The 27,235-nt window shown below is 38.8% G+C and overlaps 1 protein-coding gene across 3 annotated transcripts in view; it reads left to right on the forward strand.

Moving 5' to 3' along the window:
• Nucleotides 1-27,235, forward strand: part of SNX25 (sorting nexin 25) — a 121,887-nt gene that overhangs the window by 76,131 nt on the left and 18,521 nt on the right. For 2 of the 3 annotated variants that reach the window (XM_032869905.1, XM_032869906.1), the window contains exons 7-11: nt 6,428-6,609; nt 17,155-17,286; nt 19,565-19,837; nt 22,352-22,516; nt 25,409-25,540. In XM_032869905.1, coding sequence (XP_032725796.1) covers nt 6,428-6,609; nt 17,155-17,286; nt 19,565-19,837; nt 22,352-22,516; nt 25,409-25,540 — 884 coding nt within the window. Of the gene's footprint in view, nt 1-6,427; nt 6,610-17,154; nt 17,287-19,564; nt 19,838-22,351; nt 22,517-25,408; nt 25,541-27,235 lie in introns of those variants that run through there. The other variant, XM_032869907.1, reaches the window with a different exon arrangement.

The raw sequence follows: 27,235 nt of genomic DNA on the forward strand, positions 1-27,235 counted from the left end.
TCAGGGTGGAACTTGACTATTCCCTAGGTAAATGCATACCTGTTCCTTGAATCCTCCTCTCAAGAGGGTTTATTAAAACTCCTATTTACAGGTACCAGAAAGATTCAAATGATTGTTAGTTTGTCACTATGGACACGAGTTGAGGAATGGAGGCCCACTATTTTCCGGTGAGGAACTTTAATTCCTTACCTCAAGGGTCTGGGGGGCAAAAGCAGGCCTGGGGGAGGAGAGCCACATGTTGGGGAGTCAGGGAAAGGGAGCAAGTGTGCAGCCTTGTCTTCTTATCACAGAGTTCGTACCGCTATATTAGTACTTCTTTGTGGGGTGGGGGTGCAGGGCATAGTCCCCCCAACCCCCACCCCTCAGGGTGCCAGGGACATTTGAGTGTCCAGAGACCTTATTGGTTGTCCCATCTGGGGGAAGGAATGCTGCTGGCACCTAGTGGTAGAGGCCAGGAACGCGGCTCAGCATCCCACAATGCACAGGATGGCCCCCAGGAAATTTATCCGGCCCAGAATGTCAGCACTGCTGACAGTGAGAACCCCTGCTCTGTTACCCATCAACTCCCCCAGTCAGCCTGCTGAGAGTGCTGCTGGCAGGAGATGTCTTGGGATTCGGTAGCGTGCTATGAGAAAAGAAAAAGTACCTTGCTCCTGACATTTTCTAGGACCTGAAAAAGAAAGTGGGACCATGTTAATTCACTTATACTCGTGCTATTTCTGGAGTCCTTAGTTTACACTGTAAATGACTTCACTCTCCTTTGCTTCATTAGAAGTTGTACCTAACAGTTCTCCCTGGTGTTTGTATTTTACTGCTAGACACTTCACTTGCTTGAGGAAGAACTCTGTCGTGCGCAGAAGGTTTAAAGCAGAAAGCAGTGGCAGATACTGTCCATAGGTCTCCTGTAATGTCTTCATAGCCAAAAGCAGTCACCCAATGTGTAATCTGAATTTCTTTTCTCAGCAGAAGAACCCAATGAACCCATTTCCTTTTGTTCTGGCCTCAGTAGAATCTGGACTATCCAGAAGGAAGAACAGTAAATATTTATAATTAATTGCTTTAGAATATTCTATCACTTGTGTGTTCATCTTGGCACCAGTTTCAAGAACCACTGCCATTCATTGTTTCACCTGCTGCTGTTCATCTTCTTGGCCTTCTTTTTAAAGCTAGGTCAAACAGTTGTGCGATTCACCAGTTTGTAACAATGCACAGTGTTCCCTAACGCTCTCCGGAGGGCCAGCCCTGTGAATCTGGCTTGAGTGGGGCCACAGTGTGTTGTCACATACCCACTGGCTTTTACTTTCCATGGCCTGAATACTTCCTGACTGGATGGGTTTTCAGGTCACAGAGCACATTCATGAGCATCGCTGGATTTACAAGGATTTTGGCACGACACACACAAGGGCTGCATGAGTTCCATGTTAGTCATTTAGCACTGAACGTGGCATTAGTCTTCCGAGGCAAAAATAAACAGAATTGCCTAAGCAACAAGCTGCTGTCGAATTTGTTAGCAGCAAGCTTTGTGATCAGACAATGGCATTGTGTTCACGTGAGCAGGCGACATTCAAGTAGAACACGAGAATATTCTTCTCAGCCCTGCAGCTGGGTTAGATGAAGGTTTATTCTCTTTATTACTTTTTTTTTGGAATTTCCTTCTAGTTTTTGTGCTTTTAGAAAGGCTTTTATGCTTTCCTAAGAGAAGAGTTTGGTTGTTGATAAATGTGTGTCGATTCCTTCCTATATGTGGCTCTTTATTAGCCCATTTTAACCCCAAATTAAAACTGCACTCTAGATTTATTTTATAAAAGGTAATTATTTTGTTCCCAAACTTTAGGATATTTTAATATGTCTAACATTTGGATTTTAAAGACCTATGTTTTAAAAATGAAATTTTTTTTCTGAAAAATTAGCTGTTCCAATCCATGTATTTCGTTTAGTTACCCATAGAAAACATCCTAGTTTGTGATAGACTAATTCGGAGGCAGACTTACATTCACCTTTATTTTCCCACTAAGGGGACTCTGAAATACTATTTTTTCTTCTTTAGACTGTCATAATTATTATTATTAACCTTGGGTTAATTAATTCTTTGGTCAGGACTTATTGGTTAAGTATAGGACAAGTTAAGAAACTATTATTAAAGTCGAAAGCATTTCCTCAGCACACGTACAGAAAAGTCATCCTATAGTATCTGACAGACCCTCTGGAACAAGGAAATCTGTAGATCTGAAGTCAACCTATTACCCTTTGTGCTAAGTGCTGAAAAAATCTGCTTCTGAAAGATAAAATGTTTTGTGGTACTCATCTAAGTTTTTTCAGTGAATTTGTTCAGCCTGCTTGGGTATTGTTTTAGGCATTTGCACAAATTGACTAAGTGGTACATGAGAGAAGTAATGATCATTCTAGGGATTGGAGAACTCCAGCAGAGTTCTAGAAAACATTACAAAGTGTTCTATAAAACACTTTCAGGGGCACCAAGAAGCAGAATCCAGCTTCCTTTATTACGGGTACTTCCAATCTGAGCCAAGCACATTATGACTCCCTTTCAGAAGGTGTTGATCTATCTGCCTAGGTATATTTATATTTATCTAGTGGTCACCTAGTCCCCGAACATTGCCTGAAACAATCTCACTGTTTCTGTAGTGAGCTTGCTCTTCTGCTTTCCATAGAGGATTTCCTACTTCCCCACTTTCTGCAGGCCTCTGACACTTGCCCTTTTTACTTATTTCACTGTAAGTAGATAACCTTACTCACTACTTCAGGGGAATGGAGACCATATGAGGAGAACGGCCCCAGCTTCCAACCACCAGTCTTCAAACTTGGTTTGTAGGTGTGCCCATCTCTTCTGCCTTCTGTGTTACTGTGGTGGAGGTGGTGGCCTTTTTCCAGAGCCCTCTATTTACCTGTCTTCTGGATGCCACTCCCCATCATCACTTCTCTTTCTCTCTGAGTTGATTCCTTCTCATCAGCAATAAAACCAGCTCATCTCTCTCCCATTAAAAAAAAAAAAGAAAAAAGAAAAGAAGCCTTCCCTCAATCTCAATCCTGCTTCTATGTTTGTACGCCAAGCCAGTCCATTCTCCACAGGGAGATGACTAAATATTTAGTCATTTTTAAAAATCAATATTGTGTAAATTTTTTGCTTTTACTTGAAATTATATAATGCTAACATAAGGAAACATACCATTGTAAATGTTTTTGAATGAAATCTTAAAAAATTCTTGCTAAAATCGATAACTCCTAAGTGGCACCGTCAGAATTCTGATTCTAGACGCTAAAGAAAACGCTCCACTGCATTTAACATGGTGGTTGATAGTGATTAACGATAACAGGTTTGGTGAGAGAAGGGGTAGAAACAATGTTGTCAGAGTGAAGTGAAGAATGGGAGATGAGGATACTCTGTTTCTCTCCTTTAGAGCCCGAGTTCTAGAGAAGCCCAATAGCTGAAACATAGAAAGTACTTATAGAGAAATGTTAGCTCTATGGTTGTTGACCTCTCAGGAATGCTTGACACAGCTCATTCACCCATTCAACAAATATTTAATGAATTCCCACTGTGTTGCCAGGCACTGCTGTAGGTGCTGGAGACACAAGAGTGTGTAAATAAACAAAATGCCAACCTTGATGAGGACCTACCTACAGGATAAGTAAGTCGAATATAAGTGTGGTGATAGGTTCTGTGGAGAAAGTAAAGCAGAGAGGGAGAAAGGCAGGGTTGTAGGCTGGGGTTGCTGTTAGAAATAGGGTGCCTAGGGACGGCTCCCCCGAGACCTGAACTGAGGATCTGAAGGAGGTGAGGAAATGAGCCCTGCAGATCCCGGGGGGTAGGGGGTGCCATGAGGGATGAAAGGGCCTTGCTGAGGGAAGGCATGAAAAAGCCCTGAGCAGGCAGCCACCCAGTGTGTTTTGGAAGCTGGTCACCAAAGACCATGTATTATGTGAAATGTCCAGAAGAGGCAAATCTGTAGAGAAAACCCCATAAAAATGCCCAGGGCTGAGAGGGTTGGGTGACTGCTAATGGGTACCTGGCTTCTTCTGAGGGTGATGAAAATCTTCAAAAAAAAGTGATCGCGGTGATGGCCGCACAGTCTGTGAATATACTAAAAGCAGCTAAACTGTACACTTTAAATAAGGAGAATCATATAGTCTGTGAAGTGTATCTCAATAAAGCTTTTATTTAAAAAAGGCAAGAGCCCATAAGGAAACTGGTGTAATTACTATGGAGAGTTGGGGAGGATGAAGCTGGAGTGTGTAGGGTCTCTGTGCCCTTAAAAGAGCCTTGCCTTTCCCTGTGGGTGAAATGGCGTGGGGCAGGATTTTGAGCAGGGGAATGATGTGACTGGGTTGATACGTTACATAGGTTAGCTTCGGCTGCCGTGCTGACTGAAGGGGAGGCAAAGCGGAAGGCATGGTGACCATTAAGAGGCTGTGCAGCACCACACAGGAGATTCTGTTTTCCCCGTGTTGCTGAAATTTCTTCTTTGGCTTCTCTGTAAACCACACACTCACATTCATCTTCTATCTCTCCTTTACCATCTCCTTTGCTAGCTTTTCTTCTTCTTTCTCACTATTAAACGTAGAGTTTACTTAGATTCTGTACTGGGACCATTTTGTCTTCTCTGGGTTGTCTCACCTCCTCCTGTGACTTGAGTTGTCATCAACTGCTGAATACTTGTCAACTCCACACCTTCCATCTCCACTCAGGGAGCCAAATGCCCTCAAACTCTGTTCGCCTGTTCTTTTGTTATGCTACAAAAACCATTCCAAAAGGCAGTGTCTTAAACAATAATCATTTCTTTTGCACACAAGTTGGCAGTTTGAGCAGGTTTGGCAGGAATGACTCTTCTCTGCTTGACTGCAGCTGGATGCCTCCCCTTCAAGATGGTGTACGCACATGGTGCCAAGTTGGCGCTGGATGTGAGCCGAGGCCCCAGCCAGGGCTATGGTCTGCGGGGCCTCTCTATGTGGATCTCTCCATTGACTGCTTAGGCTTCCACAAGCACGGAGGCCTCCTGGCTGGGATTTACCAGGTGGCTTAGGGCTCCAAGTGCGTTGCCTTTTACGATCTGACTTTAGAAGTCATGGCATTGCTTCCTCTGTAATCACAAACCCACCCTGTGTTCAAGAAAGTGGAACACATACCCTATTTCTCAGGGGGAGGTTGTCAAAGTAACACTGACCGAAAAGAGCAGGTGGGATGAGAGATCTCGTGAGCACCTTTGGCAAATATCATCTGCCACATGGTCTGCAGTTGAATTTAAGATCTCTCATAACCGTGCTTTTTCTGTAATGTTCTCTGGTTCATAAGTGGCCCCACCACCGCCATGGTTGCTCATGGCAGAAACTTGGGAGCATCTTTGATACCTTTGTTTTCTTTACAATCCTCAGCTGCCTGTCCTCTTCCATCTGGTCAATCACAGAGTCCTGTTCTCTTAATAAATCATTCTCAGATCCTTCCAGTCTCCTCTCCTGCCATTGCTGTGACCCTGGTTTAGGCACCTGCTTCCTCGGTTACTGCAGTGGTCTTCAGCTGGTTCGCCTTCTTACGGTCTTTTGCCTTCCAATTTTTTTTTTAATCCTTCCTGTATAATCTTTAAAAATACAAATCCATTTATGACATACTCCTTCTTAAAAACCCATTAGACGCTGCTCAGTGCTATTGAGCTAAAGACCGAAGTTGTTTCTATGGACTAAACAGACTAAACGGCTTTGTGTCTTCTGGCTCCTGCCTCCTCCACATTTACTTTGGATCCCTAGCTCCCCCTTGCATCTGCTGAACTGGCTCTTCCACGTCTGCCCAGGCTCTCTCTTTCCTGCCTCAAGGCTTTCACTTTCACAACTGCTGCTCTCCCTGGGCGCCACATTCCACTGCTTCATTTCATTTGAGTGTAATTTGCTCAGGGAAACCTGGGTCAGGAGCACTGGTCAAGCAAGTTCAAGGATACCTGCACATTTTCTCTGTAACCCATATGCGCTCGTAATTGCCATTGCTATCTTTGGATTTCTGCCTTGCTAGGCTATAAGTTCCATGAGATCTAACTATTGGTCTCGGGTCCCAAATGCCTAGCCAGTGCCTGACACACAGTGAGCACTCCATGCTTAGGAATGACTCTGCATACATGATATATGCATATATTTAAATACACATACACACATGTACATTGATTGTGAGTGTAAGTGTACAGATGAGGTGTTTTTTTTAAATGTTTCATGCCTGAGTAGGATTTTTCAGTGGTATATTTAGAAATTAATGATACTTCTATTTGAGAGTAATATATGTTTGTATGTGTGTTTAGCATGAATTCTCTTCTTTAGTACCCACTGTTCAAAATATACCACATCAGACACCAGTCTCGTTCAGAGTTGTTATGTTCCCCTTTTTATACCTTGTCCTCTGACTGGGTCCTGTCCATCCATCCCATTCAAGGTAAAGAAACTGCTGCAATGAAAGCTGATCTCCTAAGGGCCAGGAATATGAAAAGGTACATTAACCAACTGACTGTGGCAAAGAAGCAGTGTGAGAAGAGAATCCGAATCCTGGGAGGCCCTGCCTATGACCAGCAAGACGAGGGGACCTTGGATGAGGGAGAAGGGCCTCAAAGCCAGAAGGTAGAGCTTTGTGGTTTCTGTTTTGACCCATTTCATGTTCATCATAAACGCTCACGTAATCTCCCATCTGGTCTTTTAACTTTCTGGTATTTAACATAGGACATACGTTCCAAAACAGAGACTCATACGCTTGCTCACAAAGAGCTGTATTACTTGGTGTCCTTGACTTTTTGTGAATGGTAACAGGTAGGATAGGTAGGCACGGGGTGTATGTATGTGTGTGTGTGTATGTGCCCATGTGTGTTTTCCTAACCCACAAACCCTGAGGCACGCACTTACATTTACAAGGGCCCAGTCGAGTTAGCCACTACCAGTTGGATAGAACTAACCACCTATGGACTAGAAGGCATCTTATAATTAATTTTACTTAGCTCTCACCACAATTCAGTGAAATTTGAATTTCTTGATATTTCCATTCTACAGGTGAAGAAACAGAGTTGGTTTAAGTGAATTACCTAGGGCCAGGTGGGAAGAGTCAGAATTAGATAAAAACCCAGATCTAGTTGCTTCACAGTCTGAGTGCTTTCTCACTAAGTCATACTCTGTCAGTGACTGTTTTTACAACAAAACTTTGGACTGTCTGATACTGGGTCCTCAAATCATGGAGCTTAGGAAAGTGTCCTAGCCCTACCTCAGTACTGTTCTTACTCTCAAGGACCCAAGCTTGTCTTCCAAGACCCAGGGAATGCTAGGGTTGAAGGAAATGGCAGCGGCACTCCCTGAGGAGCTTGCTTGTACTACTTGGGAACAAGACTTCAAGGCAATCTCCAAACCTCTCTTTTATAACATGGCACTTAGTCACAAAGAGGCTACCATCAGTATAATTTGACTGGTACAGCCTCTGACCTCACCTGTTTGGGTTTTTAGTCTTTTGATCTTTTCTTACTCAGTTCTTGGTTTGACTTCAGATGCCTGTCTGTGACTTTTCCCTTCCTCCTCACTCCAGAGATGAACTTTGACCTTTTTTCTTGTTTGTGGCCCAGTCGCCATTAGAGCCTCTTCAGGATAGTTTATGCTTGACCTTGGACCAACTAACACAAGCCAGAGTTGTTGTTCTGCAACATCTTGGACAAGTGGCACAAATGCAGCCCCGCGTAGCTCTTGTGTTATGGAAGGGTCTCCCCTTACCGCTGGAGATCTGTTTATTTTGCTCTTAGTAAATACACCTTTCTGCAATTTTGGCTTTGTGGCCCAAAGTGAAAATCTTGCCTTTTGGTGAATGTTGGAGAGAGAGTGGAATTGGCAGGTTAAATATTGTCCTTCTTTCCCTTTCTCCTCAGCCTCTGGACATTAGATAGATTTCTAGCCACATTTGTCACAGAAAAAGCTCTTCTTGTGTCCCGTATACTCATTCATTCATTCATTCATTCATTCAACAGACATTTATTGAGGGTCCACATTCTCTCAGTTATAGTGCAAGGTACTAGAATACAAAAGGTATAAGATGGAGTCCCTGAGGGTTGCTGGGGGGTTGTGGGGTAGGGCTGGGGTGGCTGGGTGATGGACATTGGGGAGGGTATGTGCTATGGTGAGTGCTGTGAATTGTGTAAGACTGATGATTCACAGACCTGTACCCCTGAAGCAAATAATACATAATATGTTAAAAAAATAAAAAAGGAGTCCTATGCAGTTATGAAATAGAAAGGTAAGTGATCCAATGGAGATTAGAGATTTATACCTAGAAGGCCCATCTAATAGTTTGCCACCTAGTCTAAAGATGATGTGGTTTTAGATCTTATAGTAGAAGAAAACCTTGAGAAATATAAAAGAAGATCATTTTAGGAGAACTGAATGTGATTTTAGTACATGTTATCCAGCAGTATTTACTAGAAGTAGACTTAATCTGGTTTTATCTCCATTTTGACTTGTTTCTCCAGATATTTAGGAAAAGAGCAACCTATTGCTGTTGCAACAGTTTAACCTCAGTAAATTTATTTCCTTAGGCTTCAGGCTGAAAGCCTTAGATAATGTTGCAGAATTCTCATGTTTATGCTGGAGTGTTTTCTTCCCAATGCTCACTTTTTTTCCACATAGGAATGAAATTATATGGTATTTGTCTTTCCCTGACTGACTTATTTCATTTAGTGTAATATTCTGTAGCATTATCCATGTCCTTGCAAATGGCAAGATTTCACTCTTTTTTTATGGCTGGATAATATTCCATTATACCCTCGTGTGCTTGCGTACACTTCTTTACCCATTCATTAGTCAGTAGCCACTTGGGGGGCTTCCATACCTTGGCTATTGTCAGTAATGCTGCTATAAACATCAGAGTGCATGGATCCCTCTGAATTCGTGTTCTTGTATTCTTTGGGTAAATACCCAGTAGTGCAATTGTTGGATTCTAAGGTAATTCTATTTTTAACTTTTTGAGCAACAGTGCACTAGGCTTCTTTTTTCTCCACATCCTCACCAACAACACCCATTGTTTCTTGTGTTTTTTATTTTAGCCAATCTGACAGGTATGAGATGATCTCTCACTGTAGTTATGATTTGCATTTCCCTGATAATAATTGATGATAAGCATCTTTTCATGTGTCTGTCGGCCAAATGGATGTCTTCTTTGGAGAAACATCTTTTCATGTCTTCTGTCCGTTTTTTAATTGGACCATTTGCTTTTTGGTGTTGGGTGGTTTTGGGGTGAATATTGAGCCACCCTTACAACCCACAAAAAAATCCCATTTGATCATGGTGAATGATTTTTTTAAAATGTATTGTTGAATTCATTTAGCTAGTATTTTGTTGAGAATTTTTCCATCAGTGTTCATCAGGAATATTGGCCTGTGGCTCTCCTTTTAAGTGGTGTCTTTATCTGATTTTGGTGTCAGAGTAATGCGGCCTCATAGAATGAATTTGGAAGTTTTTCTTCTTCTGTTTTTTGGAATAGTTTGAGAAGAATAGGTATTAATTCTTTAAATGTTTGGTAGAATTCACCTGTGAAGACATCAGGCCCTGGACTTTTGTTTTTAGGAATTGATTACTGATTGAATCTCTTTGCTGGTTATTGTCCTGTTTAAATTTTCTAATTTGTTTTGGTAGTTTATAGGAATTTATCCAAACTTCTAGGTTGTCCAATGGCACATATTTTTTCATAATATTCCCTTGTAAATATTTGTGTTTCTGTAGTATTGGTTGTTATGTCTCCTCTCTCATTTGTGATTTTGAGTCCTTTTTCTTTATTTCTTGTGAAGTCTTGCTAGAGGTTTGCCAATTTTACTGATTTTTTTTTCAAAGAACCAGGTCCTGGGTTTATTAATCTATTCCATTGCTTTTGTTTGTTTTTGGTTTTTGTTTTAGATTATGTATCACTTATTTCTGTTCTAGTCTTATTTCATTCTTCTAGGTTTAGGTTTCATTTCTTGTTCTTTTTCTAGGTTCTTTAGGTGTAAGTTTAGGTTATTTATTTGTGATTTTTCTTGCTTTTTGAGGTAGGCCTGTATTGCTATATATTTCCTCCTAGAACTGCTTTTGCTGCATCCCAAGGTTTTGGGCTATTGAATTTTGTTTTCATTTATTTCTACATAATTTTTAAAATTTCTTCTTTGATTTCCTGGTTGACTCATCCATTGTTTATCAGCGTATTATTTAACCTCCATGTAATTTTGGTCTTTACAGATTTTTTCTTGTGGTTGATTTCTAGTTATAGCATTAGCATTTAGCATAGCATTGTGGTAAGTAAAGATGCATGATATAACTTTGATTTTTTAAAATTTATTTATTGAGACTTGTTTTGAGGCCTAACGTGATCTGTTCTGAAGAATGTTCCATGTGCTCCTGAAAAGAATGTGTATTCTTTTGGTCTAGGAGGAAATTTTCTAAATATATGTTTATTATGCATTATATATATATATATGGATATTATATATCCATTGTTGATCCAGTGTGTCATCAAAAGTGTCATCAAAGCCATTGTTTCTTTGTTGATTTTATGATTAGATGATCTGTCCATTGATATAAGGAGGGAGTTAAAGTCCCCTGCTCTTAGTGCATTATCATCATAAAGTTCCTTTATATTTGTTATTAACTGTTTTATGTATTTGGGTGCTCCCTTGTGGGGTGCATTAGATATTTACAATTGTACCTTCTTTTTGGTTTGTTCCCTTTATCATTTATTATATAGTGTCCTTCTTTGTCTCTTCTTAGAGTCTTTGTTTTAAAGTCCACTTGTCCGATATAAGTATTGTTACTCCAGCTTCCTTTTGACATCCTTTTGCATGGTAGCTGTTCCTCTGTCCCCTCACCTTCATTCTGCAGGTGTCATTTTTTTTTTTTTTAAAGTGGGCTCCATGCTCAGTGTGGAGCCCATTGTGGGGCTTTAACTCATGACCCTGAGATCAAGGCCTGAGCTGAAATCAAGAGTTTGATGTTCAAATGGCTGAGCCACCCAGGCGCCCCTCAATCTGCAGGTGTCTTTAGGTCTAAAATGAGTCTCATACAGGCAGCATATGGATGGGTCTTATTTTTTTTATCCTTTCTGTCTTTTGATGGGAGTGTGTAGTCCATTTACATTCAAAGTAATTATTGATAGATACATATTTATCATCATTTTATTTCTTTTGTGGTTGTTTCTGAAGATTTTTTTCTCTTTTTCATGGTTTGGTGATTTTCCTTAGTGATGTATTTGGATTTCTTTCTCTTTATTCTTTGCATATTTATTAGTGGTTTTTGATATATGGTTATCATTAGGTTTGTATATAATCTCTTCTGCATATAGTAGTCTATATAAAATTCATGGTCATTTAAGTTGAACCCATTTTTTATTTCTCTCCTCCCCATATTCTAGGTATATGTTATCATATTTTACATCCTTTTCTGAGATCCTTGACTGATTTTATACTTATATACTCATTTTTACTGCTTTGGTGTTTCCTACCTATGTACTGTCATTTTTGGTCTCTCCTTTCTACTCACAATTTCCCTTCTAATATTTCTTGGAGGGCTGGGTTAGTGGTCATGAACTCCTTTACTTTTTATTTGTCTGGGAAATTCTTTATTTCTCCTATTCTGAATGATAGCCTTGCTGGATAGAGTATTCTTGGCTGCAGATTTCCTATTCAGCACTTTGAATATGTCATGCCACTCTCTTCTGGCTCAGAAAGTTTCTGCTGAAAAAGTCCCTGATAGCCTTATGGGGTTTAACTGTCTTCTTTTGTCTTACTGCTTTTAAACTTTTTTCTTTATCGTGTGTTTTGCCAATTTAATTACAATATGTCTTGATGTGGATCTGGTTTTGCTGATTTTGTTTGGGGTTCTCTGTGCCTCCTCGATCTGGATATCTGTTTCCTTCCCCACATTCAGGAAGTTTTCAGGTATTATTTCTTCACATAAATTTTCTGCCCCTTTTTCTCTTTCTTCTTCTGGGACTCCTGTAATATAAATATAACTACATTTGATGGAGTCACTGAGTTCCCTATTCTCATTTTGCATAATTCATTTTTTTCTCTTTTGTTCACCTTGGTTACTTTCCATCGCTCTGTCTTCTAGGTCAGTAATTTGTTCCTCTGCTTCTTCCAGCCTGCTGTTCATTCCTACAAGCATGTTTCCCATTTTGTTTATTGAGTGAGCCCTTTGTCGACGCTTTGTTATTCCTTATCTCTGTGTAAGACATGTAAGACATTCATGTCTTTCGCTCTTTTCTCAAGTCCAGTGAGTATGCTTATAATCATTGCTTTAAGTACTCCTTAAGACATGTTACTGATATCTGATTCACTTAGCTGTCTGGCTGTGACCTTGTCCTGTTCTTTCATTTGGGATAAATTTCTTATTTTAAAAAAGGTTTTACTTATTTATTTATTAATAAAGACAGAGAGAGAGACAGAGTGTGTGTGTGTGTGTGTGAGTGTGTGAGTGAGTGAGTGCCAGAGGAGGGGCAGATGGAGAGAGAAGACTCCCTGCTGAGCAGGGAGCCCAACATGGGGCTCAATCCCAGGACCCTGAGATCATGACCTAAGCCGAAGGCAGATGCTTAACTGACTGAGCCATCTAGGCACCCTCATTTGGGATAAGTTTTTGTCTTCTCATTTTGTCTACATCTCTGCCTCTTTCTCCTGTTCTTGAAGGTAATGGCCTTCTGAAGAATAGGTGTTACAGTGTCCTACCATGTAGTATCCTGGTTTCCCAAGCCTGGTGATTCTGGGACTGTCTCCAGTATGTGGTGTGTGCATTCTGCTCTTTCATCCTGGCTGCTTTATCCTTCAGGCCAGTTATCTGGAGAGGCTCCCTTTGGCTGTCGTGGGCAGCGTTTGGTCCGTGCACTGAATGTGGCACATTTTATCCAGATGTGCTCAGTCTGCTTGTGAAGTGAGACCTATCACCTCAGCCAGCAGAACTATAAAACTCCTGAGTCGGGACACGTGTGAGCAGGTGTTTGGGCTGGTCTTCTTGGGGAGGCGCCTGCCATGTTGGGACTGAGGCAAACATGGCTGTGAGGGACAGTTCCACTGGAGCACAAGCACAGGGGGTGCTTGGTATCGGCAAGCTAGGTAGTGAGTGTGGGCATAGTGTTGTTTCCTGCAGGTGGCCCTGCACTTATGCTGAGGGGTGGGGGAGGAAGATGAATATGACCAGTTCCTTTGTTCCCAGAGTGGTCTCTCCATGAACACTGCGTCTCTGGGATACATTCTGAAAGGAGTAAATAACCTCCCCACTGTGTGCCTGAGGTGCTCTTCAGAGCTCTGTTTCCATTCTGTATGTCTGCAGGTTGTTTGCCAGCCTTCTCTCCAAGAGTAGCACCGTTCCTTCCAGGCTCTATTTAAGAATTCCAGGCTCTAAGAACTCCAGGCTTTAGGCCCCACTGGTTGCCAGAAGGCACGAAATTTGAAATTTGGCCCCTCTTACTTCCTAAGCCAGTTACTGTGGGGATGTGTTTCCCCCTGTGCTCCCCCGTCTCCATCCTTGTCTGTGACCCTGGCTCTGTCCTCACCGCAGCACCAGGATCCATCAGCTCTCCTGAGCCACGTGTCTGTATTTCCTACTTTTTTAATGTGGCTTTTTCTCTACCTTAAGTTGTGGAGTTTGTTCTGCCAGTATTCAGGTCAGTTTTGGGGGCATTTAGGGTGATTTGATAGTTACCTAGTTTTGTTTGTGGGACAGGGTGAGCCTGTGATCTTCCAAACCACTGTCTAAGATCAGTTTTCATATCAACTTATATTTGATCCGAGACCCATCCAAAATGAGCACCCATCCAGTGTAGCTCAGGACTCCGCACATGAATATGAAAAGATGCCCTGACTTTTAGTTTCTGCTGGAGTTCTCGTAGAGCATTTTTCCTAAATGCAGCTTTCCTTCTTGAATTCCATGCTATTTCTAGTTTGCTACAAACACAAATAAGGTAATTTCTTAAGGAGAGGAACTGTTTAATTATGGTTAAGAAGCTGTGCTACAGAGTCAGAAAGCCTAGCTTTCAATCCTATATCTATTGGGATTGACTTTGGACAAGTTAGCTTCTTTGTACTCCATTTGTAAAATCAGGATAATTGTATGTACTCTTTGGGTGGCGACCATTAAATAATGCACATAATGGGATAAGTACACCACTTGGTATGTGAGCACTCAGTAAATATTTGTTATTACTGGCATTGATTATTATGGGAGTATGTTTCGTGATGATATAGATGTAAGAAAAATCCAATTGTAATCTCTTCTTTTAGGATAAACATCATTCCCAAGATCCTAATTCTGCATATTCTCATTAGTACGCTGGAGATAGTCTCATGAGTATATTGTAGATATTCTGTAACTAGAGAAGCCTGATCCTATGTCACTCTTGATAACATGTTGGGTATGTTAGGAACACATTTATTTCTCTAAGGCCCTGAGGTACTTCTGATGGCTTTTCTTTCTGGAGAAAAATTAGCTGGATAAGAGGTAGTAACCCACATAAAACACAAAACTAATTTGCAAAATATGCATCATGAAACTAGATCCAGTTGGACTGGGAGAGACTGAAAAAGCAGTAAATAAAAATTCCTGAAGAGGAAGAGATAATGATCTGCCTTCCTGCCAGAAATGCTTCACAACATTTAGCACATGTGACTGTCTACCAGGATAATATTTTGTCTCTTACCTAGAGACCATTGACTATGGTGGCATCCCTCCTAGAATTACCAGGGGTTTTAGGACAGAAAGAAAAGGGCTGAACTAACAAATAAATTAAGAGCACAATGTTTGCTGTATGGAAGCCCTTAGTGAGTGTTAATTATTGTCCTATCCTCTATAGTTTAAAAAAATGATTATTTTTATTGTGGTGTCAACTTTGACCTACCCACCTTTCTCTTTGTACATCTATACAAAAATCTCAGAATTACTAAAATTAGTTAATCTCAAATGAATTGAGATTGAGTTACTCTCAAATGAATACATTTGACTGAAGTATACGATCTAGTTATCCTGTTCATCCAGACCCATACCCTTAGTGTAGGTGTTACACAGTGAAATGCTCTTCTTTCCTTCAAAAGCAGGAAAAAAACCAAATGGAGCAGACAATTTGGTTAATCCATCAGCCAGGGTAAGAGATCTATCAGATGTTTAATTATACTTGAGATGTATTTGCCGTCATGTACTTATATATATTTGTACTGTTGGAACTGAGCATAGACTATTCCAAAGACACAGTAAAAATCTAAAAATGGCTAATATTTTAGAAGATTTTTTTAAATTAAATTTATTTTTAAAAATTTTTTTATTTATTTGACAGAGATCACAAGTAGGCAGAGAGGCAGGCGGAGAGAGAGAGGGAGGGAAGCAGGCTCCCTGCTGAGCAGAGAGCCCGATGTGGGGCTTGATCCCAGGACCCTGGGATCATGACCTGAGCCGAGGCAGAGGCTTAACCCACTGAGCCACCCAGGCGCCCCTTAGATGTTTTGAACTTGGTTTTGCAAATCTGTGAATTCATTCATTCATATCTAACTTGGAATTCATTTTTATCCAAAGAAAATTAGACTGGGAAGATTTCCTTAGATTTCGTGGAATGCCCTTTCTGCTCAGCTTCTTCCTATACTAAAAACCGATAGCTCTCTGAGTGGTCTGTTATCCCTAGCCAAATTTGATATGGGTTCCCACAAACCTCTGTGGACCATGTACAGTTAGAATTTGTATTTCAAAATGCTTTACTGGTAGGGTTTGCATAACGGTACCTGCTGTGATCTCCCAAAGTTGGTAAACTAACTAAATATTATTTGTCTGATATATTTATGGACTCTAATTGTTAGTTATCTCTAGCATAGGATGGCTGTCTCCTTTAATTAGTTACCAGAAGTTGTTAGAAAAATGCCTGCTCCTTTCTGCTCACAAAACCTCTTGAGGGCTCACTGTCGGCAGAAGAGTTGAATCTGTGTTGATCATATACAATTGATTTTAGAAAGATCTTACTGGTAACATTTCCAAAAAATTTGTGATTGTCACAATTTAAATTTTAATAATCTTAAAACATAAATTTTTATTTTAATTGTATTTGATTTATACTCACATGTCTTTTTTTTTTTTTTTGAACCTAACTAAGAGCTAAGGATATGGGGCTTCAATTCCTTCTAAATTAATTTGAGGCATTTCTCCTGACTAATTGAGTTACGAGTAATTATAAAGGTGATCTGCTTTCTCCTAATATGGCAGCCTATGCTCAAGATTGTACACACTGTGTCTCCAGATGTAGGCATGCATGCAAAATGGTAAACAAAGGAGTAATTTTGGTACATTTAAAAAATTTTAAATTGAAATGATGCTTACAAGAGATTTTTTAAATAAATCTGAATAAGGCTGGTAGTTTAGTGAATAGTACTGTGTTGATGTTCATTTCTTTATTTTGATCATTATACGTTGTTCATGTAAGAGAATGCTCTTGTTTGTAGGAAATGTAGGCTTTATTCAGTGGTAAAGGGCTGGTCATGTCTGCAGCTTACTTTTTTTTTAATAGTATGGTGGCAGTGATGGTGTGTGCGCATGTGAGAGAGTGTGTGTGTGTGTGTGTGTGTGTATGTGTGTGTGTAGCAGAGAGAGAATGTGATTTAAAAAGGTGGTAAAATTTGGGGAATTGGGGCAATAAGTAAAGTTAATTAAAAAAAAAGATACTGTAAACAAGAGAGCAAGATATAAAATCATTTTCCTCAGCTGTATAAAAATAAGGTGGAAGGCAAAAATGCCAAATTATTGGATTCTAGACTTCTAGTTTTTTTATACATTTCTCTTCAATTTTTCTATTCTGAATATCTGTTGCTTTTAACTGTATATCCCACAGGGCAGGGATTTTCATCTGTTTCATTTCCTAGAAATGTGCCCGATATAGAGTAGATGCCAAAAAGATCTTTTGCTGAGTGTGTGGATGATTAATTGAAAATTGGTGTTTATTGAATATGTACATATTGAATCTTTAATAAAATTTTCCATTTACAATTTAGGAAGTGGAGTGAAATACCATATTACACTATGACCCTAAAAAATTAAACTCCCTCCCAATGTAAAAACTGATCCATTGAAAGTTAAAGTAAACTGATAATTAAAGTTTGATTTTTGACATTTTTCTTAATTTTTTTCCTTAAATTTCCTTGATAGATTCTTCAGTTCGAAGATATCTTGGCCAGTACTTTCTATCGAGAGCACTTTCGAACGTACATGGAAAGGATGGACAAGAGAGCTCTGATTAGTTTTTGGGAGTCTGTGGAATATTTAAAGAATGCTAACAAGGTAGTATATACAGCATCAAAAGAATATTAATCACTAGCTGATGAAAACTTGCATGTTAGGCACTGTATCTGTGTTTCTCTGTGAAGCTGTAAGATTAAGTATACATTAAAAGACTATTTAAAACCAAATATAATAATGGAATTATTGTCTAGCCCCTAGTGGTAAATAAAATTAGATTTTATTTTACAAAAAAGATGCCTTTGAATGTGTAGTCAAGGGAAAAAGTGACTTAAAAATGTACCAAAATACTGCATTTACTTTCAGGTAGTTATTTTTTTTTAACACATTGTAAAAAGACATCTCTCTCTCTCTCTCTCTCTCTCTCTCTCTCCACACTGCTCTTTATAATGAATTGATCTTGTCATCTGAACCTCAGTCTCATAACCATATTATTTTAATACCATATTCATGTGTGTAATTTATATGACTGTTCTTCTTTTATTTCATTAAAAATATAATTGAATTAATGGGGCCTGGGTGGCTCAGTCAGTTTAGTGGCTGACTATTGGTTTCAGCTCAGGTCATGATCTCAGGATTGGCCTCTGCACTCAGTGGGGAGTCTGCTTGTGGATTCTCTCTCTCCCTCCCACTCTCTCCCTGCTCTCTCTCTCAAATAAATAAATAAATAAATAAATATTTAAAAAATATTTAAAAAGAACAAATAAAATATAATTGAATTAAGAAACACAAAAGAACATTTTTGGTTATAGATGCCTCTTACAGTGAAAACTCCAACAATAAGCATTATGTTTTGCACTCAGCAATGTCTCAGTACATTTAACGATTAAAGACTGTGAAATATGTATATGTTTTTATAACTATATGGAACAGTATGTATAACATACATATGTATTTTGAGAGGCTTATTAAAATAAGCACGAAGAGCAGTGGGTACGTTAAATTGCTATTTGCACTTTATATGAGTGTTGGCGGAACTGAATACCAACTTAAAATACATCATAAATCACAAACTACCTCTTTTTTGTTTTTTGTAAAAAATTTTTATTTACTTATTTGAGAGAGAGAGGGAGAGAGAGAGAGAGAGAGAGAGAACACAAGCAGGGAGAGGGGTAGAGGCAGAGGGAGAAGCAAACTCCCCGCCTGAGTAGGGACCCTGATGTGGGCCTCCCTTCTGGGACTCCAGGATTTTGACCTGAGCTGAAGGCAGATGCTTAAAGGACTGAGCCACGCAGGTGCTCCATAAACTACGTTGGTTAAGGAATTAAATTCATTTTCATAGTATTTTAAAATTCTCTTAGAAATGCCTTTCATTGTTAATTTGTAAGCCACAAATTACCTTATTTTAACAAATACTGTTTTTGTCTACTTTATTACATATTTTATTTACTAGACTTGATTCCACCTAGCAACACTGATTTGGATGTGAAATTTATGGGATGTTTGTTAAATTCACAGTCTTCATTTGTTAAGTTGCTTGTCTTCATTTTTTTTTAAGATTTTATTTATTTCAGAGAGAGAGAGAGAGCGTGAGCAGGGGGAGGAGCAGAGGGAGAGAGAGGGAATAAATCTTCAGCAGACTCTGTACTGAGTGGCAGGCCCCAAGACCCTAAGACCCCCTGAGACCTGAGCTGAAAGCGAGGGTTGGACGCTCAGCCACCCAGGCACCCCTCTCTTTATTTTCACTCCTGTTGAAGACTCTGTGTAACATTCCTAGAGTTAATGAGATGTGTCTAGAGGAAATATAAATATTATGTCAGCCAGACCGGATACTTGCATTTGTGAGCTGGCTGGCTGTGACCTACGTGTCATGTTTACAACTAAGTCCTCTAATATAAGCTTGATTATAATGCAATAAATCATCATTCTGAAAGAACATTTTTCTTGTTTTCTTAAATTATACAATACTGACTTTTTTTTCTGTAGTGAGAAATGGCACTTCCAATTATTTATATTAGATTTTAAAAAGCCAAATTTGAATTTAGCTGACATTTGAGCTGTGGTGTTCAGATTTACGAGAAGGAGTCCATTGCAAGAAGAGAACTGTTGTCATTTTTCTCTTTCCAGCATTTCAAAGACATTACATTTGTTAACTATTCAACTGAAGTTTCATTTTAAGGAGCCAGTTGTCTTTTCAGGGTCTGCCTCTTGCCCCTTGCTTCTGGACGTGCATACAAAACCCAAAGAGCCACACCGCAATGTACAGTGTACATTCCTCATGTCTTCCTTCCAGCTTTGAAATGTAGAAAGTTCTGAAGATAATCCTTTTTGTCAGAGGTGATATTTCTTACCTTTCTTGTTCATTTTTCTGTCTTTTCAGAATGAAATTCCTCAATTAGTTGGCGAAATTTACCAGAATTTCTTTGTGGAAAGCAAAGAAATATCTGTGGAAAAATCACTTTACAAAGAAATCCAGCAGTGTCTTGTAGGAAATAAAGGTATTGAAGTGTTCTGCAAAATCCAGGGAGATGTTTATGAGACCCTAAAGGATAGGTATTACCCTTCGTTCATTGTCAGTGACCTGTATGAGAAGCTGATGCTGAAAGAGGAAGAGAAAAATGTCTCCCAGTTGATTTCCAGCAAGGATGAACTGGTGAGTCACATTTAATTTTCTCCCCCCTTCTCAGTGGTTAAGCTTCAAGAGTGATCGGGTAGGCTCATGTTGTATAAGCTGAATTTGGTGTATGCCTTCATCTTTTAATGTATAGGACTGTAAGTAGAACTTACAGACTTCTTCCCTTGTTCCTGTGAAAACTGACTACCGTTGCCTGGTGTCGAGTCAGAGACCTCACTGCCCCCTCTCGACCTGAGACACACCCCAAAAATGCGAAGGCAGAAAGCCTGTGGGGTGGAACATTTGTGGCCTAGATAAGAGATAAGAGAATCCGTAGAACGTAGTACAGCCTGAGAATAGTCAAAGGATGGGAACATAAGGAGAGGAAGAGAATGTGGTTGGAGTCACAGGAAATATTTTGGAGTTAAAAAATATCAGATGTAAGTAAGATAGATGTTCCAAAGAAAACTCAGCTCAGCCACACCTGAAGTCTAATTTTCTTAAACGTATCGTCATTTAATTGGAGAACTACAGTTGCCACCTGTCATTTACTATTAATGATTTACATGGGTTTTAAGATTTGTGAAGGTGCAAAGAAAAACAAAGTGTTTTATAGTCACCCTACTTGGAAAGATGGTAATTGATCACGGATTTTTTTTTTCTGCCCAGTGGTATCTCAAGCCCTAGGGAATCAAGTACTTGCTCTCGATGATATTAGAAGTCAATATCTCTGAACTGTTAAATTCATTCCTTCAGAGTTTTTAAAAGATTTGTTACTTAGTTCTTTATACTTTCAGTGTATAACACCACGAAACTGGTCCAAAAGTCATTACTCATTGCATCTTATTTTTAAGATAAGTCAATTTGTTTAATTTTTTATTATTTATTTATTATTTTTTGGTCAGATTATTTTAACTGTGTTACCTCTCTCCCTCAAAAATTAAAATGTTTAATTTGCAAATGTTGTAGAAGAGGTTATTCAGATTAATTAAAAATGTCAGTACCCAACAGATAAATTGAGTAAGGTCTTGAAATAACAGTTGATATGAAAGGCAAACAAATATGAAAAATTGTCCAATTTCATCTTGGACTCAAGAGTAATATGTATCACTGATCTTTTGAAAGCTCCTACTTCTAAAAATTTATCTTAAGATAATAATTAAAGGGTAGAAAAGTATATATATAATGGAGTTTGCTTTAGTACGTTTGGGATAGCAAACCAGCAGAATCAACCCAGAGTAGGAACAGCAGTAGGAATATGTATTAGTGTACTATCAATTCCCAGGATTTTATACAGCCATAAAAATTAAAATTTTATGTTTTTATTATGTTTAAACTATAATATCCTCAAAATAAGCAACATTGTAAATTATATGGAAAAGACAGAATACATGTTTATATATACAGAGTGTACTGTACTATGTCATGATATGTACATTGCGGACAAAGATTTGAAAGACCCTACAAAAATAAAAAAAGCTTGGTTTTTTAGGATTATTAATACTTATTTTTGTAGAAAAAAGTTATTGTTTGTTACTTACTAATTACCAAAAATTAGAAGAAAAAATTCTGGAAGAACGTTAAGGAATATAAACAAAGAAGAAAACTGTTCTTAGCTGTTCTTTCCAGTGCCCTGCACAAATCTGTTTTATATGCTGTCTGTTGGTAATCTATCCAGATTTTAAAAGTTACACAGTTCTTTATGAATCTTAAGTCATTTTGCTTTTATTTAATTAATTAATTTTAAGTCATTTTGAAATGCTAACCAATTTACTTGTAAAATGATCTACCTGTTGATTTATAAAATATATCTTCAAGAGAAGGACTGAACAAAGTGTATACTGAAAATACTTTCACTAATGGGGATTTGGAAATTTTATTTTATCTTATTTTTTTAAAAGATTTTATTTATTTATTTGGCAGAAAGTGAGAGAGAGAGAGAGAGAGCGAGCACAAGCAGTGAGGAGCAGCAGAGGGAGAGGGAGAAGCAGGCTTCCCAAGGAGCAGGGAGCCTGATGTGGGGCTCAATCCCAGGACCCTGGGATCATGATCTAAGCTGAAGGCAGAACCTTAACCAACCGAGCCACCCAGGTGCTCTGGAAATCTTATTTTAAAGGGACTTGCTTGAGTTTTCTATAATATTCTTTGGAGCGGGAAAGGAAGCCAAGTGTTTCTCAGTGTCTTTGTCCAGGATTAGGCACAGATCATTCGGTTGAGCTGGACAGAAAACTCAGTCGCTTTCCTTTGTTCCAAGCAGATTCCCTTGGGTGTACGATCTGGAAAATAATGGTATGGAATCCACCTCAGGCCCTCCTGCTTTTTCAGGCTTAGTGATGTTTCTTTTTTCAGTGCAGTCCTGAACACCAGTTATTTTGGTTCCAGATAACTTTGATTTGTTACTTTGTTGAGGCAAAGCAGCCAGCCATAGAGTCTTTCCTTAGTGGGATCTAGTATTGGGCACAGTGTAATCATATCGAACCTATACACTAGGGAATAATGGCTGACCAGTCCAGCATCAGAAGATAGTGTGGTTCATGTGACTTTCTCCCCCAGGGCCCGGGAATCGAGGCTGGTGAGGAAGCTGTAGATGAAGGCGCCAGCCGGATTAATGAACAAGCCAGTTTTGCTGTAAACAAACTACGAGAACTAAATGAGAAACTTGAATATAAAAGGCAAGCTCTAAATTCTATTCAAAATGCACCAAAACCTGACAAGAAGGTAACTCTTTTGCTTTCAAGGTTGTCTTTGAAAGTTTCCACTTTCCAATTTGATAAAGTTTTCAGTTTATGTTTGCAAATCATCACAATTTCCTTAGAAAGAATTTTAACTGTAAGTTCCATTGTTAATTTTTTGCTTCTAGTATAGAATGAGAAAAGTAGTTGCTTTGAGTCTTCCGTGGTTTGGGGTTCTCCCTCAGTCATCAGCGGTGAGTAGCTCCGTGTTCTCTCACCTGGCTTGCCTATGATACCTTTTCAGAAGAGGGCAAAGCATTTCCTTGTGCCAGACTCATTTCCGGAAGTAAATTAACCCCGTGAGAACAGTCTTTTAAATTTTCATTTTTCTTTCAAATGCTGTGAGTCACAGTTTAGAGAACTTCACAGAATTACACAAGAAATAAATCGTCTTGCTAAAAGCCAACAGAATTGGAAACCTTAAAAATATAGACAGTATCTCCCTAACTGGCACTTTGCAAACCCAAGCGGTGGTGCTACTTTTTTCTTTGTGGTTCTGCCTCTTCAGAGCCAACAGGGAGATGTCTCTGATACAGCTATGGCTGATGCTCTTCTGTCTGCCCAGCTGATCTCCTCTGGCAATTTCTGACTGTGTGTTCAGCAACAGAAGTGATGAGTAAATTCCTGATGCTGAGTCAGTCACTGTGGGGCATCAGTGACATACCAAGCCTGACCTGTGCCCGGGAGCGAACGTGCTGATGGTGGGACTAAAACATACCACATGAAGGTGAAACTGATAGTCACAGCCCCGACTGATGGTAAAAAGCAGGTTCAGAAGGTTTAGCTGGGAGTGCTTCCTGTAGGCTTTTTGAGCAAGGACAGAGTCCTTGCAGCCTTCGTGTTCAGGAGAGTTTGGAGCGAAACTTCTGCCCTCACACCACAGAGTTACATATCCTTATAGTTTTTCTCATGAAAGAGATACATAGCCTTTTTTTTTAAAATAAAATTACTTATTTTTAAAAAATTGTCACAAAATATACATAACATAAAGCCCACCATTTCATCCGTTTTGTACAGATCAGTGTCTGTGCATTCACACCGTTATGCACCTGTCACTACCATTCCATCTGCAGGACTCCTTTCATATGGCAGAATTGAAGCCCTGTACCCATTAAGTAATACTTCCCATTCCCCGCTCCCCAGCCCCCTGGCAACCACCATTCTGTTTACTATCTCTTACAGATTTAACTACTCTGAAATACATCATGAGTGGAGTCATACAGCATTCATCCTTTTGTGACTGGTTTATTTCACTTAGTATAATGTCTTCAAGGTGCACTCATATTATACTGTGTGTCAGAACTTCCTTCCTTTTTAAGGCTGAGTAATTTTCCACTGTGTGTATATATAGCATTTTGTTTATCCATTCACCCATCAGTGAACGTTTGGTTTGCTGCCACCTTTTGAGTATCATGAATAATCCTGCCATGGACATGGGTATATAAATATCTTTTCAAGGTCTTGCTTTCAGCTCTTCTGAGCGTGTACCCAGAAGTGGAATTGCTGGGTCATATGGTAATTCTATTTTTAATTCTTAGAGGGGCATCCATACTTTTTTTCCATAATGGCAGCAGCATTTAATACCTTCTCACCAACAGTGCATATAGTTTCTGATTTCTGTATATCCTCACTAATAATTGTTGTTTTTCAGTTTTTTGATAGTAACCATCCCAATGGGTATGAGGTGGTAGCTCATAGTGGTTTTGATTTGCATCCCACTAATGATTAACTATGTTGAGTATCTTGTCATGCACTTTTTGGTCATTTATATAAATTTTTTTTGGAGAAATGTCTATTCAAGTCCTTTGCCCATTTTTGAATCAGACTGTTTGGTTTTTGTTTTTAAGTTTTTAGAGTTCCCTATATATTCTAGATGTTAATACTTTATAAGATATGTGATTTACAAATATTCCCTCCAACTAAGTGGGTTGCCTTTTTACTGTGTTGATAGTATTTGCACAGAAGTTTTAAATTTTTATGAAATCCAGTTTTCCTATATTTTCTTTTGTTGCCTTTGCCTTTGGTGTCATAGCCAACAAGTCTTTGCTACTTTAGTGTTATGAAGCTTTTCCCTATGTTTTCTTCTAAGAATTTATAGTGTTAGCTCTTATGTTTAGGTCTTTTCTCCATTTTGAGTTAATTGTTGTTTAGGAGTTTAGGGAAGTGTCTCACTTCGTTATTTAGCATGTAGGTATCCAATTTTCTGAGCACTCTTTATTGAAGAGATTGTTCGTTTCCCATTGATTGGTGTTGGCACCACTGTCAAAAATCCTTTGACCTATATACAAAGGTTTATTTCTTGGCTGTCTATTCTAGTCCATTGGTCTACATGTTTGTCTTTATGTCAGTACCATACATTTTGATTAGTGTAGCTTTGTAGTAAGTATCGAAATCAGGAAGTGTGAGTCCTCCAACTTTGTTCTTTTTTAAGATTGTTTTGTCTATTCAGTATCCCTTGAGATTCCATATGAATTTTACAATGGATTTTTCTATTTTTGAAAAATACATTAGAATTTTTATAGGTATTATGTTCAGTCTGTAGATCACTTTGGGTAGCACTGTCATCTTAGCAATGTTTAGTCTTCTAATCCATGAACATTGGAGATCATTCCATATGGTTATGTCTTTAATTTCTTTCATCAGTGTTTTATAGTTTTCACTGTAGAAGTCTTTCACTCCCTTATTTAATTCCTATTTTTTAATTTTTATGCTATTTTAATTGGAATTGTTTTTTTAAATTTCCTTTTTAGGTTGTCCATTGTTAGTGTATAGAAATACAGCGTATTTTTGCCTGTTGATTTAAATATCCTACTACTTTGCTGAATTGTGCAGCATTGCAAGTGGTTTAATAACTCTCAGGATGTTTTCCCTTTGACAGATTGTTTTAAAGTTGAAGGAGGAGATAATTCTAATAGAGAAAGAACGCACAGACCTACAGCTGCACATGGCAAGAACAGATTGGTGGTGTGAGAACCTTGGAATGTGGAAAGCCTCCATCACCAGTGGAGAGGTAGTTCTTACTGCTTTTCCTCCCAATTAATTTTAAGAGTATGACTTTATAAGGAAGATTTTGTCCTAGAGAATTAAAGTTGAGGGTAGAAAACCTATGTTTGTTCTTGTAGACTACATTTGTCATTCCTTCTCTGCTGTTTTCACTCTGTTGCACCCGTGACTGCAAGTTGTAGGAGGGCTGCCTTGTATAGATCTGTTTTCATTCCACTTCAGGTTGTCCTTATTCACTGGAATTGTAAGCAACTTTCAGATAGGGACAGTTAATGTCTCTGAACTGACATTTTATTTTTCCATTAACAATTGAAATAAAATTGGAAGGCGCTTTTTGAAATTTGGTGGTGAAAAATTAAAAATTTAAGTGTTTCTGAGTGCTCCATTTTGCTGATTTCATTCGCTTAAATCTCAGTTGCTGTAAGATCTTTAATAATGAATATTTTTTTCCTTTGAATTAGAAAATATTTTGCTGTTCTTTGAGGAATATGGGTAACGGTTTTCAGAATATGCTATATTCTTTTTGTCTTTGAAAATAATTTCATTTCAAGTAGAGAAGCATGTGGGCATTTACATTGTTAATGTTGACAACTTCTTCATTCCAGCCTGCCTTACTATCAGTCCTGTGGAAATCTGGAGTTGAAGGTCAGGTCCACACAGAAATGAGATCATGAGTAACATAGTGTTAATGTTCACACTCTTACTATGGTGTGGGGTGGGCTTGAAATTCATAATCTTAAATTCACCTCTAGATTACATAGCAGACAAAGTGTGTTCTCCAGGAGCTACTGTGAAAGCACACACAGTACATGAGTGCTTAACCAAGTGCTTCACCATGTCTTCGGTACTAACTAGCACTCCCATCAAGGTAAGCTGCAGGAATTTGCTGTGACACATTGCTCATGGAAAAGATAGTGGATAAGGCACTGAGGAGTCCCCTGACTGCCAGAGTTCACAAGGCAGTCCCATGGGGATTATGTGGAAGATATGTCTGCATCATGCCAGAGTCTTCTGAATTCTGATCCGGGCTGACTTCCTTACTAGATGTGTGATCCTACGACAACCCAAGGACCCTGTGCATGCCCTTACCTCCTGCATCCTCACAGTGGGATAAAGATCCTACCTCATGGGGCCCCGGGCATGCTCCGGGAGTCTTGTCTCTTTCCTTTGCCTTCCTTATTGAGTCTTTGTCTCTAATTCAGTTTGTGATACCAATTCAAGCTTAAATTCAGTGTGTTTTGTTTTTTTTCTCTTAATCTATTTATGTTAAGTATAATAATGGCCTGTTCTGAATTATGATATTGTATATATATGTTAAGGAACTGTTTAAGGAATTATCTAAGTTGGAAGGTAGAGGAAATTATGTGTTTCAATGTAAAATTTCATGAAAATGAAATCATCGTTTGTTGAATCCAGAAATTAAACTGGGGAAGGCTTTATCCTTTCTTGAGACAGGTTTTGGCAAATCTCACACCTGTTTGCTTGCTGTTCGTTTGTCTTTTCAAAGAAACACACTTAAGGTGTTAATTAAGTCCACTATATTAGTTTTCTTTTAATGTGTAACAAATTACCACAAATTTCATGGCTTAAAACAACACCCATTTATTAGCTCACAATTCTGTAGGTTGAAAGATTAACAAGACTCTCTCATTCTCTACTCATTGCATCATAAGGCTGAAATCAACATACTGGCCAGACTGAG

The sequence above is a fragment of the Lontra canadensis genome, unplaced genomic scaffold (assembly GCF_010015895.1).
Source record: "Lontra canadensis isolate GAN:19392208 unplaced genomic scaffold, GSC_riverotter_1.0 scaffold39, whole genome shotgun sequence".
Lineage (NCBI taxonomy): Eukaryota > Metazoa > Chordata > Mammalia > Carnivora > Mustelidae > Lontra > Lontra canadensis.